Raw genomic sequence first — 14,743 nt, forward strand, 5'->3', positions numbered from 1 at the left:
TGCAACCATGCAGTTCTCATTCTAGGTCGAACATCATCTCCACAATTCCAGGGCGCCCTCTCCTGCCTCCGTCTGAGCTTCATTTTCAGGCTTTGCTCCCCTCCCTTTCAACCTTGCTTTCAGGATTCCTCCTTCCTCCCTCCTCCCTACTACAGGGCGCAGGCGCTCTTTACCCCGCGAGCACGCGCTCCGTGGGTCACATGATTGTCTCGTGGGAACCGCCTCCCGCGCCTCACGTGACTATGCTAGAGGAGAAAACGCCTGCGCTGAGCTGAGACTGAGTTGCAGCGTCTTTCTTTCTCTTTCTCTGTGGCTTCTCGGCAGGGGTCTGCCCCCGAATCTTCACCTCCCAATCCCTCTTACTTCTCTCCAGCTAGCCCCGGCGATGCCGCTCGTGGCTGCTCATGCCTCAGGCCGCCTTCGGCGGGGCTGCTTCCTCCGGAGCCCGACCCCGCTAGGGTTGTGGCTGCTGTTGCTGGGCTCATGTCTGTGCGGCTGGCTGCAGGTTTCCGAAGCGGCGGGCTCCCGGAGGCCCAATGTGGTCCTGATTCTCACCGACGACCAGGATGACCTGCTCGGAGGCATGGTAACTGTCCCCCGCACACCTCTCACCCTGGAGCTCCCCAAACCTCTCCCTGGCCCCGGACTGGAAGGGTCGGTGTAGCCCCGGGCGCGAGCGGAGAAGCCTCCCCGCCCCTTCTCCCTAGGCCTGAGCATCTCTTCCACCCCGGGCCGCCTCCATCTCAGCATCCTTATAGCCACTGGCATCTCCTCTCCTCCTTGATCCAAATCTAAATTCCGCTGGTTCTGCCTTTGCAGCAACAGCTGCGGGGACTGAGTTCATGTTTTCCAAGGGTGACTGGTAAGCAAAGTGCTTCCCAGGGAAGAAGTTAATCTGATGAGCTTTAGAGAAGCAGGTGCTGGTCGGGCGGTAGCTGTGCTCTTGCTTTGATTTTTTTTTTAAACTTATTTTCTGGGGGCAACTAAGTGGCTCTTTAGATTGAGAGCCAGGCCTAGAGATAGGAGGTCCTACGTTCAAATGTGGTTTCAAATACTTTCTAACTATGTGACCCCCTTGGAATTAAGACACAGTATTGATCCTAAAATGGAAGGTAAGAGGGTTTTTTGGTTGTTTTTTTTTTTTTTTTTTTAGTTAAAAAAAAAAAAACTTTTCCTATCTTTTATTCACCAGTCATTGTCTGTGTCATCCCACTCTTTGGCCTTGATGTTTGTGTCAGATGTTTATTAAATAGGGAAGTATAATTAGACTATGTAGTCTCAGGAGAAGACTTGTTGGATTTAGCAATAATAATAGCAGCAAGTATTTATATAGTGCTTTAGTATTTGCAAAGTGATTTATAAATATTTCATTTGATGCTCACAACCCTGGCAACTTCATGTTATTATCTACATTTTATATTTGAGGAAATCAAGGCAAAACCACTTGACCAAGATCAGGTAGCTAGAAAGTGTCAGAGGTGTTCCTGAGCATTTGTCTATTTTAGTTTCCTTATCTGTAAAATGGACATAACTATAGGACCTATCTCCTTGGCGGTTGTGAGGATAAAATAATTGTAAAGAGTTATGTAAGATAGAATTCAAAATTGTCCATCACTTTTTCCCCTTCACCACCCTAGCTGCTGTCCTCTTCTCTCCCAGTAAAAACTAATTATCCAGTTTTACTGAGAACTTAATAGTGCTGGGCCCTGGCCAGGCATTCCCATTAATATTATTGAAGGCTTCTTATTTCTCAGAATACTTTTTTTGCTGGTTTATAGTAAGATTTTAAACTTTTGGAAATCGTCTATCTACCCCGATGTCTTCCTTTGACAAAGGAAATAAAGTATAGAGAAATGATGAATTGCCCACATTCCCAAAAATAGGATTAGAACCCACTGCTTTTACTAAGCTTATATTATTGTTGTTTAACATTATCCCAGAATTTGAAGAGACCTGGCAGGCCAGCTAATACAACCTCTACTTGAGTTCTGAGCAAGAATTTCCTCTAAAACTTAACTAATAAGTGGTGGTTTGGCCTTTGCATGAAGGCCTCTGGGAAGTCTACCACGGCAGGCCATTGTACTTTTGGATAGCTCTAATTATAAATCTCTGCTTCTACAACTCACACCTGGTGCTCCAGGTTCTACTCTAAGGAGCTGAGCAGCACAAATCTAATCCCTCTCAAATACTTGAAGGCAGCCATCACATACTACTCCTTAAGTCTTTAACTTAACTCCAGTTCCTTTTAACTGACATTGACACCCTTTACCATCCTTTCAGGTTTCCTTTTATTTTCTATTTCATTCTAGATGTATGAAAATATTATAGGCTTTTCATGCTAAAAATATTTTTGTGCCATACTTAGTACTACTGTAGTTACAGTAGTCATACACTCTGTAATCCCTTAGTTTTCTTACCCTTACTCCCCCTCCCTGCCCCAAACAAGACCTGACTTTTAATTAGGAAACAGTTTCTTTCATTTTTCTCTGAGCATATACAGTGGAAACCTATTAGAATTTCTGTTTGAGAGTTACTTTTTTTGGCTGTCATTCTTTAAGTTCCACCAACATTTATCATTCTAGCTCTCTGATTCTCAGGAAAATAGGCATGCTTTCTCACAGAGTTATTAGGACCATTGAGATTATAACATGTAAAAGAGTTTTACAAACTTTTATTTTTTAAAGGTTTATCATATAATCCATGATCACCTCTTAAAACTAGAATTTGACCTTTACACTAAAATTCAGACTTCTTGCTTATACCTTCATACTCTGTTCTTTCACCATTTCCCTCCCTTTTTTTCTGGGTATTTTTCTGGACAGGTTACCCTCTGCAGTGTATGACACTTTGCTTGTGGAGGGTTTCCACTGACTTTTAGTCTCATCATTGGACAGTAAAGGAGAATTACTTCTGGATTCCCCAAGAGTCTATTCAATCAAATTATTATTTCACAGCAGTAATTTTCATATGTCTTTATTTTTTCCATTTATATTGCTGTAGTTTGTGTGTATTGTTTTCCAGATTCTATTTAACATGATTTTGCATCAATTCATTATGTCTTCCATGCTTCTCTATCTCTATCAGCATCATGGTCTTGGTATGGACGGACACTATAGTCATCTTTTAAGTATAATTCCAGTGCCTTCCCCCCCCTCCCCCCTTTGTTCCTCTGTTAAAGTTATGCTAAATTCAGATTGAGGAGTTTACGGATAATAGGGTCCAGCACATTCACATTGTTTCCTGATAGTGTGGGAAGAAGGCAATTGGTTTAGTCTTGGATCCAGAGCCAAACTGCAAAATGGCAGGAATCTGTCAGGAGTACCAAAACTATTGGCATTGTAGAACTGGGACTGTCACTGCCAATGAAGCTTGACTTTTTTACATTTTTACTAGCTCTTGGCGCAATCCACTCTTGGTGCAATCTGGACCATAACCAGTCTTGCTTGGGTAACATTTCTCCAGAATTTTGTGATATTTACAATGGGATATTAGAAGAAAATGAGTACAAAAAACATAGTCTCAAAGAAATAAATATAAAGAGCTCTTTTTAAATTTAATTTAAAAGCTTATGTTGAAAGGATCTTTAATGAATAATTTTTTCTCTTATAGACACCACTGAAGAAAACCAAGGCCCTCATTGCAGACATGGGAATGAGTTTCTCTAGTGCTGTAAGTTTTGAAGCTAATTTCATTTTTCTTTTTAACTAAAAGAAAAATTTTTTTATTTTGCTGTGCCCTCATTGAGAGAGGAGGACGGTTTTTGTTCATTTACTCACTTAAATATTGGATCTAGTCATAGTTGTTAGAACAATGGTATTGTATTTTGTTAGTGACTCTAGGTTTGAAAAGTTTTACTGACTGGATAAAACTGTATCTTCTAAATCCCTTATTAAAGTGCACAACCCAAAAATAAAGTGTAAATTGGATATTGACCTGATTTTCTTGAAGATCTAACTAAATTTGAGGTTGTTACAATGTAGCATTTTCCTGTTCCTTAATCTAGTAATGCTGTTAAACTAACCTCTCTCTTTCAAACAAAATAAAATTCTAGACTTTTCATTTCCTGCATTTGTCATTTCATGTACCTTCAACTGTCCTACCTTAGGCAACTGGCATCTGAATCATCTTCTTGGCTTGTTCAATGATGGGATTTTCTGTTCTTCCACTAGAAAACCATTCTGGCAGACTTTACAAGAAATTTCCATTGCTTGTTGAATTTGTGTCTTTTATAGTTGTAGCTTCTCATCTGCCTAGTAAACAAGTGACCTAGCTACTTCTGTGTCAAATTAGTTAACTTATTTTTTGGTTTGGAAAAACAAATCTTTCACTTAGTTGTGATACTTATCCTATTCCTTTAAAATTAAATTGGCCTTAGGTACTGAGCATTGTTTTTAGGAATGGTCTCCTTGATCATATAACGAAGAATTATCTTCTAAACATTCTAAAATCTCAGTTTTCTAAGAGCTAGGCCTGGTAAAAGCTCATTTTTGTCTAGAAGTAGAAACATCAAAAACCAACTTCCCTATATTCTATTCTGATTGATATTTTGCATATCTCAGGGGATGGGGAAGCATTGGTGTCCCTTAAGTGAATATTTAGAAGGAAATTTTGAATAAAAATCTTTGACCATTGTATATAAGAATGGGACCATAAATCATAATTTCTGGGGGGGGGGGGAACTGCAATTAAGCAAGTATGTGCACAATTTATAGTTTGCATGTAAGTTTTTTATATTGTTATTTCAAATGAATTTTGAAATTTTGAATTCAGGATGCTTTCTTTGACTTAGTTTCTCCTAGATCCTGTGTAGAGCTACAAATATGATCGTCTATTCATTTTTTTCCTTTTACTTAAAATTGTAGTTTCTTGGACAGTAGTAGAAAATTTAGTGAAAGGGCCATCTACTTTATTTTCCTCAGCTTAGTAATTAGAGTGATTCTGAAGTACCTTATTATTGAAAGATTATCCTTTTTAAAAATATGCTACACTGATATAGCTTCAGAGTGAAATCTCCTTCTTTGATTTGATCTTTTCTCTTCTCTCTGTAGTATGTTCCAAGCCCCCTCTGCTGCCCCAGCAGAGCCAGCATTCTGACAGGGAAATACCCGCACAATCATCATGTTGTTAACAACACTTTGGAAGGAAACTGTAGCAGTAAGCTATGGCAGAAGATTCAAGAACCAAGCACCTTCCCAGCAATCCTCAGGTCCATGTGTGGCTATCAGACATTTTTTGCTGGGAAGTACTTAAATGAGGTATGGAATATTAGTATGTTGTCATAGGATGTACTGTAACCTCCATAGTTTCTGATGTCTAACCCTAAACAAGCATTTACCTACTTGCCATAGAAACACAAGATCTAGTAAGTTCTTTCTTTCTCTTTATAGTTGCTTCTATTTCTCCATATATTCTTTGAAACTTTTTTCCCCACTAGAAAACCTGACTCTGAAGTGACTTCTGGACACCCCCTCTCTTTCCCTCATGACCACCTGCCCCTCACCGCCACAGATTGTATGAGGGCGTGACTGCTAGCTATATCAGTCTCTTTTCTCCTTGTTCTCTCTGGTTCCATTTCCCTTTTCTTTTCCCATACTCATATACTGTTAGGATTGTGCTATTTTTAACTTATTCTAAACTGTGAAATTAACTTAAGCCAGCTAGATAACATTGTTCTTCTAAAAATCTGGGCCAAACATAAGCATGTGATAAACTAGTCACCTAGACTTTTGAAGCTTAAGACAACTAAGCTATTAAAAGACTTTTTGTATCAAGTTGAGCCTAGTTTGGAAAGCATTTAATTTTCCCATAATTTGACTCGACTTTCAGGGTCACCCTCGAACTAGTTTTTTCTAACCCATTTTAACTTTTAGCCTGAAGACTAGATCGAGATATAGGATATGGAGAAGAAAGGGTATTTGGGGAGGTATTAGAGCTAAGTCACAAGTGGAAAGTTAGAGAAGGAAAGATATTCCTTTATCCATCCTAATTATAATTGGCCCATGGTAGGTAGAAAATCTTTAAGGGTGTGAAGATTCTATTTCTAGTTCTAAACTCTATTGTACCAAAACTTGTCTTAGGTGAAAACTGTTTAAATTTCTAATACAGTTTTTGGCAATCTTATCACTTTTACATAAAAATTTAGCATAAAGAAATTAATTATACCATCATTTTTATCTAATTAGGGACAACTGAAGTAATGACTAATTGTCCATATGCTTGAATGATAGGCTCCACACATCCTTTAGGTGGCTCTGCAGATGAAGTCATGTAGATATTGTTTGTAATAGGACTAAATTTTCTTGGGTTACTTGTTGAGTGCCAAATACTTATTTTTTCTTTTTTTAAAACCCTTATCTTCTGTCTTAGTAACAGTGCTTAAGACAAGCAAATAGAGGTTATTGACTTACCTTGGGGTCACATACTGTTAAGAGGAGAAACTAGATATTTAAGGTATGGTCGCCAGGAATCTGATCAACTCGATTCCAAATTAAAATAGACCCAAGTCAGGATGGCTTTTATGGAAGTTTATTTACAATTAGGAAGGTTGAAGGTAGGGAAATAGAGAGAGAGAGAGAGACTCTGGCCTGGACCAGAGGTCTGGACCAGATGAGAATTTAGAGGCCCCAGCAGGGGAGCACAGAGGTTAATTAAACAAGGCTACTAGCCACAAGGCCTTTTACAATTAGAGAGGCAAGAGAGGCCTCCTTGAGGGTAGAGACTCCAGAAACACCAAAGGAGGAGAAAGGAAGTCAGCCTAACTTACCCATGTGACAATTCAGAGGGAAGCGGTTTGAGGTCTCTCCAGAGATCCTTCAGCACCAAGTTCAAAGCACCAACTGCCACCACAGGAAGTTACCATCATATTTAAAAGACAGCAGCTTTCCTCACTTCCTGCATCCACTTTCAATTTCAAGTGGACAAATGGCAGCCTCAACACTGTTTTGGACTGCCCCTTGTTCTTGATTTGTTACACGTGGGTAACTGATCTTCCCCTCCCCACTAAGTTGGGTGGGGTGACATTATTTCTGATGGCTAGAGTCTAACAATGAATGAGGATGAGCTAATTCCATTTACACAATACCTAGGGAATATCTGAGGCTAGATTTGAATCCAGGTTCTCCCAACTCCAGGCCTGGTGCTCTAACCACTGTGCTACTTAACTGCCCTGCTCCTTCACTTTTTTTTTTCCAAGTACTTATTTTTGGTAGTTATTTATAACTGAGTGCTCTCTTAATTTTTCTGTTTTCTTTTTAGTATGGAGCCCAGGATGCTGGTGGAGTGGAGCATGTGCCTCCAGGGTGGAGTTACTGGTATGCATTGGTAAGTAACTTGAATAGTCACAATCCTAAATTACCCTACAAGGAGAAATATCTCCAAAATGTCTTTTAAGAAATTTTGTAATTGTATTCCTATGTCTCTAGATTTATTTTTATTTTGCTGGGGCATAGGCTAACTTTTCGCATGATTGGTTGCCTCTATGTTCCCGTTATCTATATTTCTTTCCCAATTGTCCTGTTCTCCCCTAATCCTGTCCAAAAATCAGTCTTTTTCTTTTCAGGATTTATTTCTCTAAAACATCAAGAATGACTCTATGAATAACAATTTCAAAAATATACCTACAGTATTGACTTGAGTAATTGCCTATCCTTTTAACCAGTAATAATAATTTTCCAGCTTAGTTTCAGAAGGCTTTTTATTTCTTTGCAAATCCCACAACAAAATTTTGTTATTGTTTTTGACCCTTTCCCAGGAGAAGAATTCAAAGTACTACAATTATACTCTTTCAGTCAATGGAAAGGCATGGAGGCACGGTGAAAACTATAGTCTGGACTACCTGACAGATGTGTTGGTGAGACATTTCACTTATTCCCCATTGTAGCTGTTGTCCATGATTCAGAACTCTGTTGGTAACTCAGGACAAATAATATTCTAGCTATAATAATTTTTTTTCTAATGTATAAATGAGACTTCTAGAGGAAATGTAAAGCCTCTTTTAGTATTTTAAAATGTAAAAAGAGCTTTCTATCTTAGCCAAAATTATTGCATTCAGAATTCTGGTTCTGAATTCTTTTAAATTTAAAAAAAAAATTGTTTTGATGCAATAGACACTTCCTCTAAAATAATTAAGCAGAATTATTGGTGATGATGGTGATGGTATAGGTAACTTTATACTTTTGTGGCATATTCATTGTTGGAAAGAACGATGGTGTACCAACCTGACTTCCATATAATCTTTAATCCTCATATCCTTGTCCTTATCAGATATGTTTACCCCTGCTGTCTTACCTAATAAATTTTGCCTTATTTTCTCTAAATTCTTCATATTCCTAACTCCTTATACAGTAATTGTTGCATTCATATGCCAGTTTCTTCAGCAATTTTGAGGATGGCTGTGACCAATCCATGAACTTTTTCTAAAGAAGGTTAGATTCCTTCTTAAGGTATTAAAATAATTCATTTCACTTTCTATGTCGGAGGTATTTTACCTTTTGGGGGGGGGGCGGTATAGATCAGTGATGGGCAAACTATGGTCTGCAGACACCTGAAATGTTCTATCCAGCCACTTGACATTATTCCTAATCTGATGAATATACTGAGTAGGATACAATACAATGAAACTTCGAAAGAGTTGCCTTAGAAACAGACTGACAGATGAGCATTTCCTTTCCTTTGGCCCCCTCTTTAAAAAGTTTGCCCATCACTGGTATAGATCTATTCTAAGAATAATGCTTTTTAATTATAAAATACGTGGGATGACAAAGTAAACCAAATGTATTGAAATAGTTATCAAAATATTTAAACTAGTTTATGGGCCTCCCAGGGGTTCTATGGACTGCTGGTATAGAGCCTGATATAGTGTCCTGTTTTTTATTGAGCTTTCATTCCATTTCTATACCTCAGCCCCTTTTTTTTCCCCTATGCCTTTGACATAGTCCAGACTTCTCACCAGGTTACCGCAAGGTCATGATGATGAACTACTAGTAAGTTGTATTGGAGTTTGTTTTAATTAGTGATGGTCATACTTACAAAAGTGAAATCATAGATTGCCATAAGTTCTCCAGTCCATCAAGGGTCCAATCCAGTGACCCACTACATTTGAGACTTCTAACTTACCCCAAAAATATGAAATGTTTCCAATCTTCTCTACCCCTAGACCCAACTTGATGGAGGAAGAGAAATCTTGGACTGTATCACGTTGTACAAAACATTGGAAGAAAAGTCATCTAGCTAGTAAGATCAGGAAAAGTAACATCTACTTGGTAAAGGAGAACATAACCTGTTTTCTACCCTTTTGTCATGTGATTGACAAAATATATGTCTATGTGTCAGTAAAACCTGGAAAACTGGAGGCAGCCATTTCATTTTGTAAAAAAGGAAACTTCAGAAAGAATACCACTTTATTTCAAACTTCCACTTTTCACATTGAGAGTTTGGGTAGTACTTAAGAATAAATCACATCAGGGAACAGCTAGGTGACTCAGTGGATAGAGAGCCAGGTCAAAATGGGAGGTTCTGGGGTTCAAATCTGGCCTCAGACACTCTCTAGCTTTGTAACTCTGGGCAAGTCACTTAATTCCGTTTTTCTAGCTCTTCTATCTTGCAATCAATACGTAGTATTATTTCCAAGATTGACAGTAAGGGTTTAAAAAGAAAAAGAATAGACTATATCACACTTACCCACTAACTATTGATGTGTCCCAAAACTTTGTCATAAACCCCCTTATCTCTAGACTACCTGATCAGTTTTCATGGGTTTAGTTAGCATCTCTATACTGACTTCTAAACCCAGTCCAGTGCTCTCTGTTCTAGTCCCTCAGGTTCCTATTGGACATTTCTAATTGGATGGCTCATAGGCATTTCAAATTCAATATGCTCAAAACCTAACTTGTCTTTTCTATAAATGCACCCTCTCTTCCTAACTTTCTTTAATGCTTCTGAGAGCACCACCATTCACCCAGGGGAGCAACCTCTGAGGCATCTTATACTTCTCCATTCTTCCTTATTTTCCATATCTAATCCTTTGGCAAGTCTTACCTCTCTATCTCCATAAATTCTACCTCCTGTCCTTACGCATGGTCACCATCTTCATCCAGACTCTCAATACTTCTTGCCTAGATTGTCGTATTGGTCTCCTAATTGGTCTTCTAGCCTCAGGTCTCTTACCTCTCTAGCTTATCTTCATACAGTCGCCAGAATGATATTCCTGAACTGTGGGTCTGACCATGGTCACTCCCGTGGTCCAAAATCCATATACTGTTATCTATAATATAAAATGTAGGCATCGCTGTAAGTAATTTCAAAGCTCTTCACTCTGGCTGCAGCCTGCCTTTCCACACTGATTATACGTCAGTCCCCTTCACACATTGTGGTCCAACCACACCAGCCTACTTACTGCCAACCACACTTGATGCTCCATCTCTGTTCCTGGAATGTTCTTTCTTTATACTCCAGCTTCTTGCAATCTCGGGGTTCTCTCAAGATTCAGTTCAATTTCTATCATCTATGTGAATGTTGTTTTTTTTTTAATTCTCCACCCCCAACTACCTTGAATTCACAGATTTATATTGCTCCTTAGATAGAATGGAAATTCCTCAAGGGTACACAGACTGTCTCACCTTCATCTTTGTGTGTCTAGCACTTAGCAGAGTGCCTGGCACATAGTGGGTGCTGCTTACTAAGTGTTTGTTGATTCATTGTATCCACAGTATGCTTTTATTTCCAGGCGTGTGCCCTTTAGATGCTAAACTCCTTGAAGGTGAGATTTGTGGACTATCCATAGTCTCTGAATTCTTCTAGTACTATTCATCCTACGCTTGTGCAGTGGATAGATGATTAACCTGAGAGATGTCGCATTTTGTTTTTCAGGCTAACATCTCTCTGGATTTCCTGGACTACAAGTCAAACTCTGAGCCCTTCTTCATGATGATCTCTACTCCAGCCCCTCATTCCCCTTGGATAGCTGCTCCTCAGTATCAGAAGAGCTTTCAAAATGTCAGCGCACCCAGAAATAGTAACTTTAACATCCATGGGAAGGTGAGGGCTCACCAGGGCTTTCCTTAAAATTCTATTCATTGTTGAACAGAGATTGTAGCATATTTATTAACACAGTTATTTTCCTTTTAGGTCTTAGAAGGTTAGAATAACTGTTGTAGATGGATTTGGTTCAGAAGCCTAGATCAGGTGTTAATGATTGCTCAGCCTGCCACTAATGAGCTAGCTTTGTTCCTGGGAGCATATGAGTCTGGTTGGTAAGAGATGGAGGCAGACAGGAAGAAGAGACAGAAGGGTGAAAAGAGGGGAAGTGAGTGGGCATCTGAAGAGGAGTCATACTTTTGATGCTGTTTACTCCCTTACCTTGAAGTAAGTTGGCCAAGATGACTCCAGAGATTCCCAAGTTAGCCAACTCACCTGCTCCTTAAACTTAATTATGTGGCAAAATGAATTCCTGACCTTCTATCAAGTAAAGGGAACATGAACACAAATAAGACAAAGCTATGGATAAGTAAAAACTTAATTTCAGCTATTTGTTGTAGTACTTTTTCACCGAAAAATATTTCCTATCCGACTCAAGATTATTATGAAGAATATAAATAGTATTTTTTTAAAAATAAAAAACATTTTTGGGCAGTCACCCTAGTGATCCTGAATGAAGTGTCCAAGGAGTTTGTAACTTTGGTTAAAATGCAAAAATTGTTGACATTCCTGCTGCTCTCTGCTATTGTTTGCCATCAGTGGCACTTTGGTGTTAACTCTTTTTCTTACTTTTAGAACAAGCATTGGCTAATTAGGCAAGCCAAGACCCCAATGACTAATTCTTCAATACAGTTTTTAGATGAAGCATTTAGGAAAAGGTAGGCATTCCTACTTTATCTCTACTCCCAAAGTATTACTCCCTGCATAGTAACCACTGAAGCTCCTCTGGGTGGTACTGGGACAGATGGGCATGATCCAGTCAAAACTCATCAATGGGTACTAAAGGCATCTCAGAAAATGGTCCACTGTTCAGGCAAATTGGCTATTGAACCCTTCCTTGGGCTGACTCGGGGATGATGAAGAATTATGGGACTATAGAACTTGTTAAATGGTCAATTTTATGATTTCTAGGTCAGGAGTAATATACCATAACCATGTAGTAATGATAAACTTGTCCCTGTCTTGAAGGAAAGCCACTTATTACAAAATCTAAGTAGTAGAGACTCCTTATCCAATATCAGGAGAAAATGTTTGTCATTAGGATTTTGAATTTTTCTATGATAACTCAAGCAGAAGGATGGCTGTAAAGAATACCAATTTTTTAAAATTCCAGGACTGTCTTCAAGTATAGCATGATATAACATAATCAGAATGTTATAATTTTGTGTTCATCTGCTTTATTGAATATGTATCTATATCCTTTTAACACCCCCCCCCTTCTAAGCAATGAGGCCATCTGATTGAAAAAAGTCTGTTTTAAATTTAAAAAATTCATGATCTAATAAACCTTATGAAATCAAGCAAAGCATTTAAAATTAGGATTAACTGATTTAGAAAAATCATACAAAACAGCAATCTTTTAAAAATTTTAGTTAAAATATTGATACACTTAAATTGGTAATAACTAAAAATTTCACCTCATTAATTATCTTCATATTTCAGGTGGCAAACTCTACTGTCAGTGGATGACTTAGTAGAGAAATTGATAAAGAGACTGGACTTAAATGGGGAGCTAGATGACACCTTCATCTTTTATACATCAGACAATGGCTATCATACCGGTAAGGGGCTGTTTTGGTGTTTATTTAATTATTGTGAAGATGCTAGATCAAATCTCCAGCCCTAAAGAGGCCTGCTCTGCCTTTAAAGGTAGAAAGATAAGAGAAACACATAAAGAAATAATCAATGAGAGTTAATTATATTAAGTGCCATAGCAACTCTGAGGAAGAAGGGTTCTTTGTAGAACTAGTCAAGGGAAACTTTGAAGAGGACATTCAGAGGATAGTTAGCAATTTAGGGCATTCTGAGCAGGAGGCTCAGGGGGAAGAAGATCTTACCAGAAACTCCCTTCCTATAAAACTTGAGTTGAATCACTGAAATAAGAAAATCTTGATACTGAATCAGCATGAATCAGCTTCTGTCTTTTCCTCTTCTTAGCCCTTCCCCTGCTTGAACTTTTCCATAGATCAGAAGAAAGGAGGCAAATCTGTTCATCTAATGATTTCTCTTTGAACAGCTACTATCTGAGGCTTGCTTTGCTGCTGTTGTGTGCATGTGAGACATCCATTTGGATGGATAAAGGAAATGGGCCATGCTGTGAAACTTGAATTTAGGGTGTCCATCATTTATGTTTTCTTAACCAAACTCTAAAACAAATCTGTAAAATAAGAGTTGTGGTGAGGTTCAGTGAGAGGAAACCTATTAAGCACCTGGCACAGAGTAAGCATTATATAAATGTTAACTCTTGTTATTGTTACCATGAAAATGCAGTGAGAACATGTCTGTTCAGTTTAATGCAGAAGACCCAAACTCAGTTTATCCCCTTTCTATCAATCACTATTGATCTAAAGTAGATTGAAGGAGGGGCGCTTTCTTTTTTCCTAAATTGATGACATCCAGTGCAGGCTGAGTTGGTTGGGGAGTCCATCTTCATGTGTGTTTCTGTGTTTCAGGGCAGTTCTCCTTGCCTATAGACAAACGACAATTGTATGAATTTGACATCAAAGTGCCGCTGCTGGTTCGAGGGCCTGGTATCAAAGCAAATCAGACAAGTCAGGTGAGAAGATGAGAAAAGGGGGTCATGTTGGCAGCCTCCCCCACAGCTCCTGCCGCACAAACAGGCAGTGAGTCTTCGAGAGTCCATGTTTATGGTAGACACGTTTTGTTCCCCCCTTCAGAGGTTTTACTTTGTCTTAAGCCTGAGCATTCTCGGGAGCTCCCCAGCGAGTCTTCCTAGCTGAAGCCTCATCCCCTCCAAGTGTGGCATCTTCCAGCTCACACTCATGCTCTTTGGATGGGGAAAGGCAGACGAATTCTCAGAAAATGAGCCACCTGGGCTTTGCAGGTCAGCCCTCCCTGGTAGCTGACGTGGTAGAGCAGTCTATAGCTCACAGCCTCTGACTGTTTCAGGAATTTCTCTTAGTAATTCCAAGATGTGAAGCTGAAAGGAAGCAAAAGAGTTTGACCCAAATGGACTCCAAAGCAGCAGCCTGAGTGTGAGGCAGCAGCGCTGGCTCTGTGTCTGCCCCTCTCCACCAGAGCTGCCCCACGGAAGCACAGATCCGGCTTGTCACTGCTGCAGGCCCATAGGACATCGGGACTTTCGCTTCCGGCTCTCCAGGCTGGGCCGTTCCCTGAGGGACAGTTTGGTTGATTGCCTTAGAGGCCCAGCCAGCCTCTTCTGTCGTCAGCGAGTGTCAGCCATGCAGGGTGGAGGGGGCTCAGGGAGAGATCTTCGGCCAGGCGCACTCCTCCTCTTACCAGATCTCCTAAGCTGGCAACATCGGAGGAATTCTAGAATTCTTTGAGGCAAATAAATGTCGGTGACGCAGCGCAATGAAGCAGACCCCAGCCTTTAAGCATGTCTTCCATGTGGTGAAGGGAGGCTTCCTGGAGGCAGCCTCGCCCAAGTTAAGCCTTTAGCGGGAGCAGTTTGAAGAAGGGAGAAGAACGTGTTCCACTTATGAGGAAGGCTGAAAAGTAAAGACGGGGCAGCCGGGTGGCTCAGTGGCTAAAGAGCCAGGGCCTGGCTTCCAGTATGGCCTCTGAC

The 14,743-nt window shown here is 39.6% G+C and overlaps 1 protein-coding gene across 1 annotated transcript in view; it reads left to right on the top strand.

Annotated features, from left to right (window-relative positions):
* Positions 1–283: 283 nt before the first annotated feature.
* Positions 284–14,743, top strand: part of GNS (glucosamine (N-acetyl)-6-sulfatase) — a 28,960-nt gene continuing 14,500 nt past the window's right edge. The window contains exons 1-9 of the mRNA XM_044678059.1: positions 284–586; positions 3,610–3,669; positions 5,049–5,255; positions 7,255–7,320; positions 7,751–7,849; positions 10,867–11,034; positions 11,770–11,852; positions 12,637–12,755; positions 13,647–13,750. Of these exons, the coding sequence (XP_044533994.1) occupies positions 386–586; positions 3,610–3,669; positions 5,049–5,255; positions 7,255–7,320; positions 7,751–7,849; positions 10,867–11,034; positions 11,770–11,852; positions 12,637–12,755; positions 13,647–13,750 (1,107 nt within the window). The 5' untranslated portion in view covers positions 284–385. The remainder of the gene's footprint in view (positions 587–3,609; positions 3,670–5,048; positions 5,256–7,254; positions 7,321–7,750; positions 7,850–10,866; positions 11,035–11,769; positions 11,853–12,636; positions 12,756–13,646; positions 13,751–14,743) is intronic.

This window comes from Gracilinanus agilis, chromosome 5 (genome assembly GCF_016433145.1).
Source record: "Gracilinanus agilis isolate LMUSP501 chromosome 5, AgileGrace, whole genome shotgun sequence".
NCBI lineage: Eukaryota > Metazoa > Chordata > Mammalia > Didelphimorphia > Didelphidae > Gracilinanus > Gracilinanus agilis.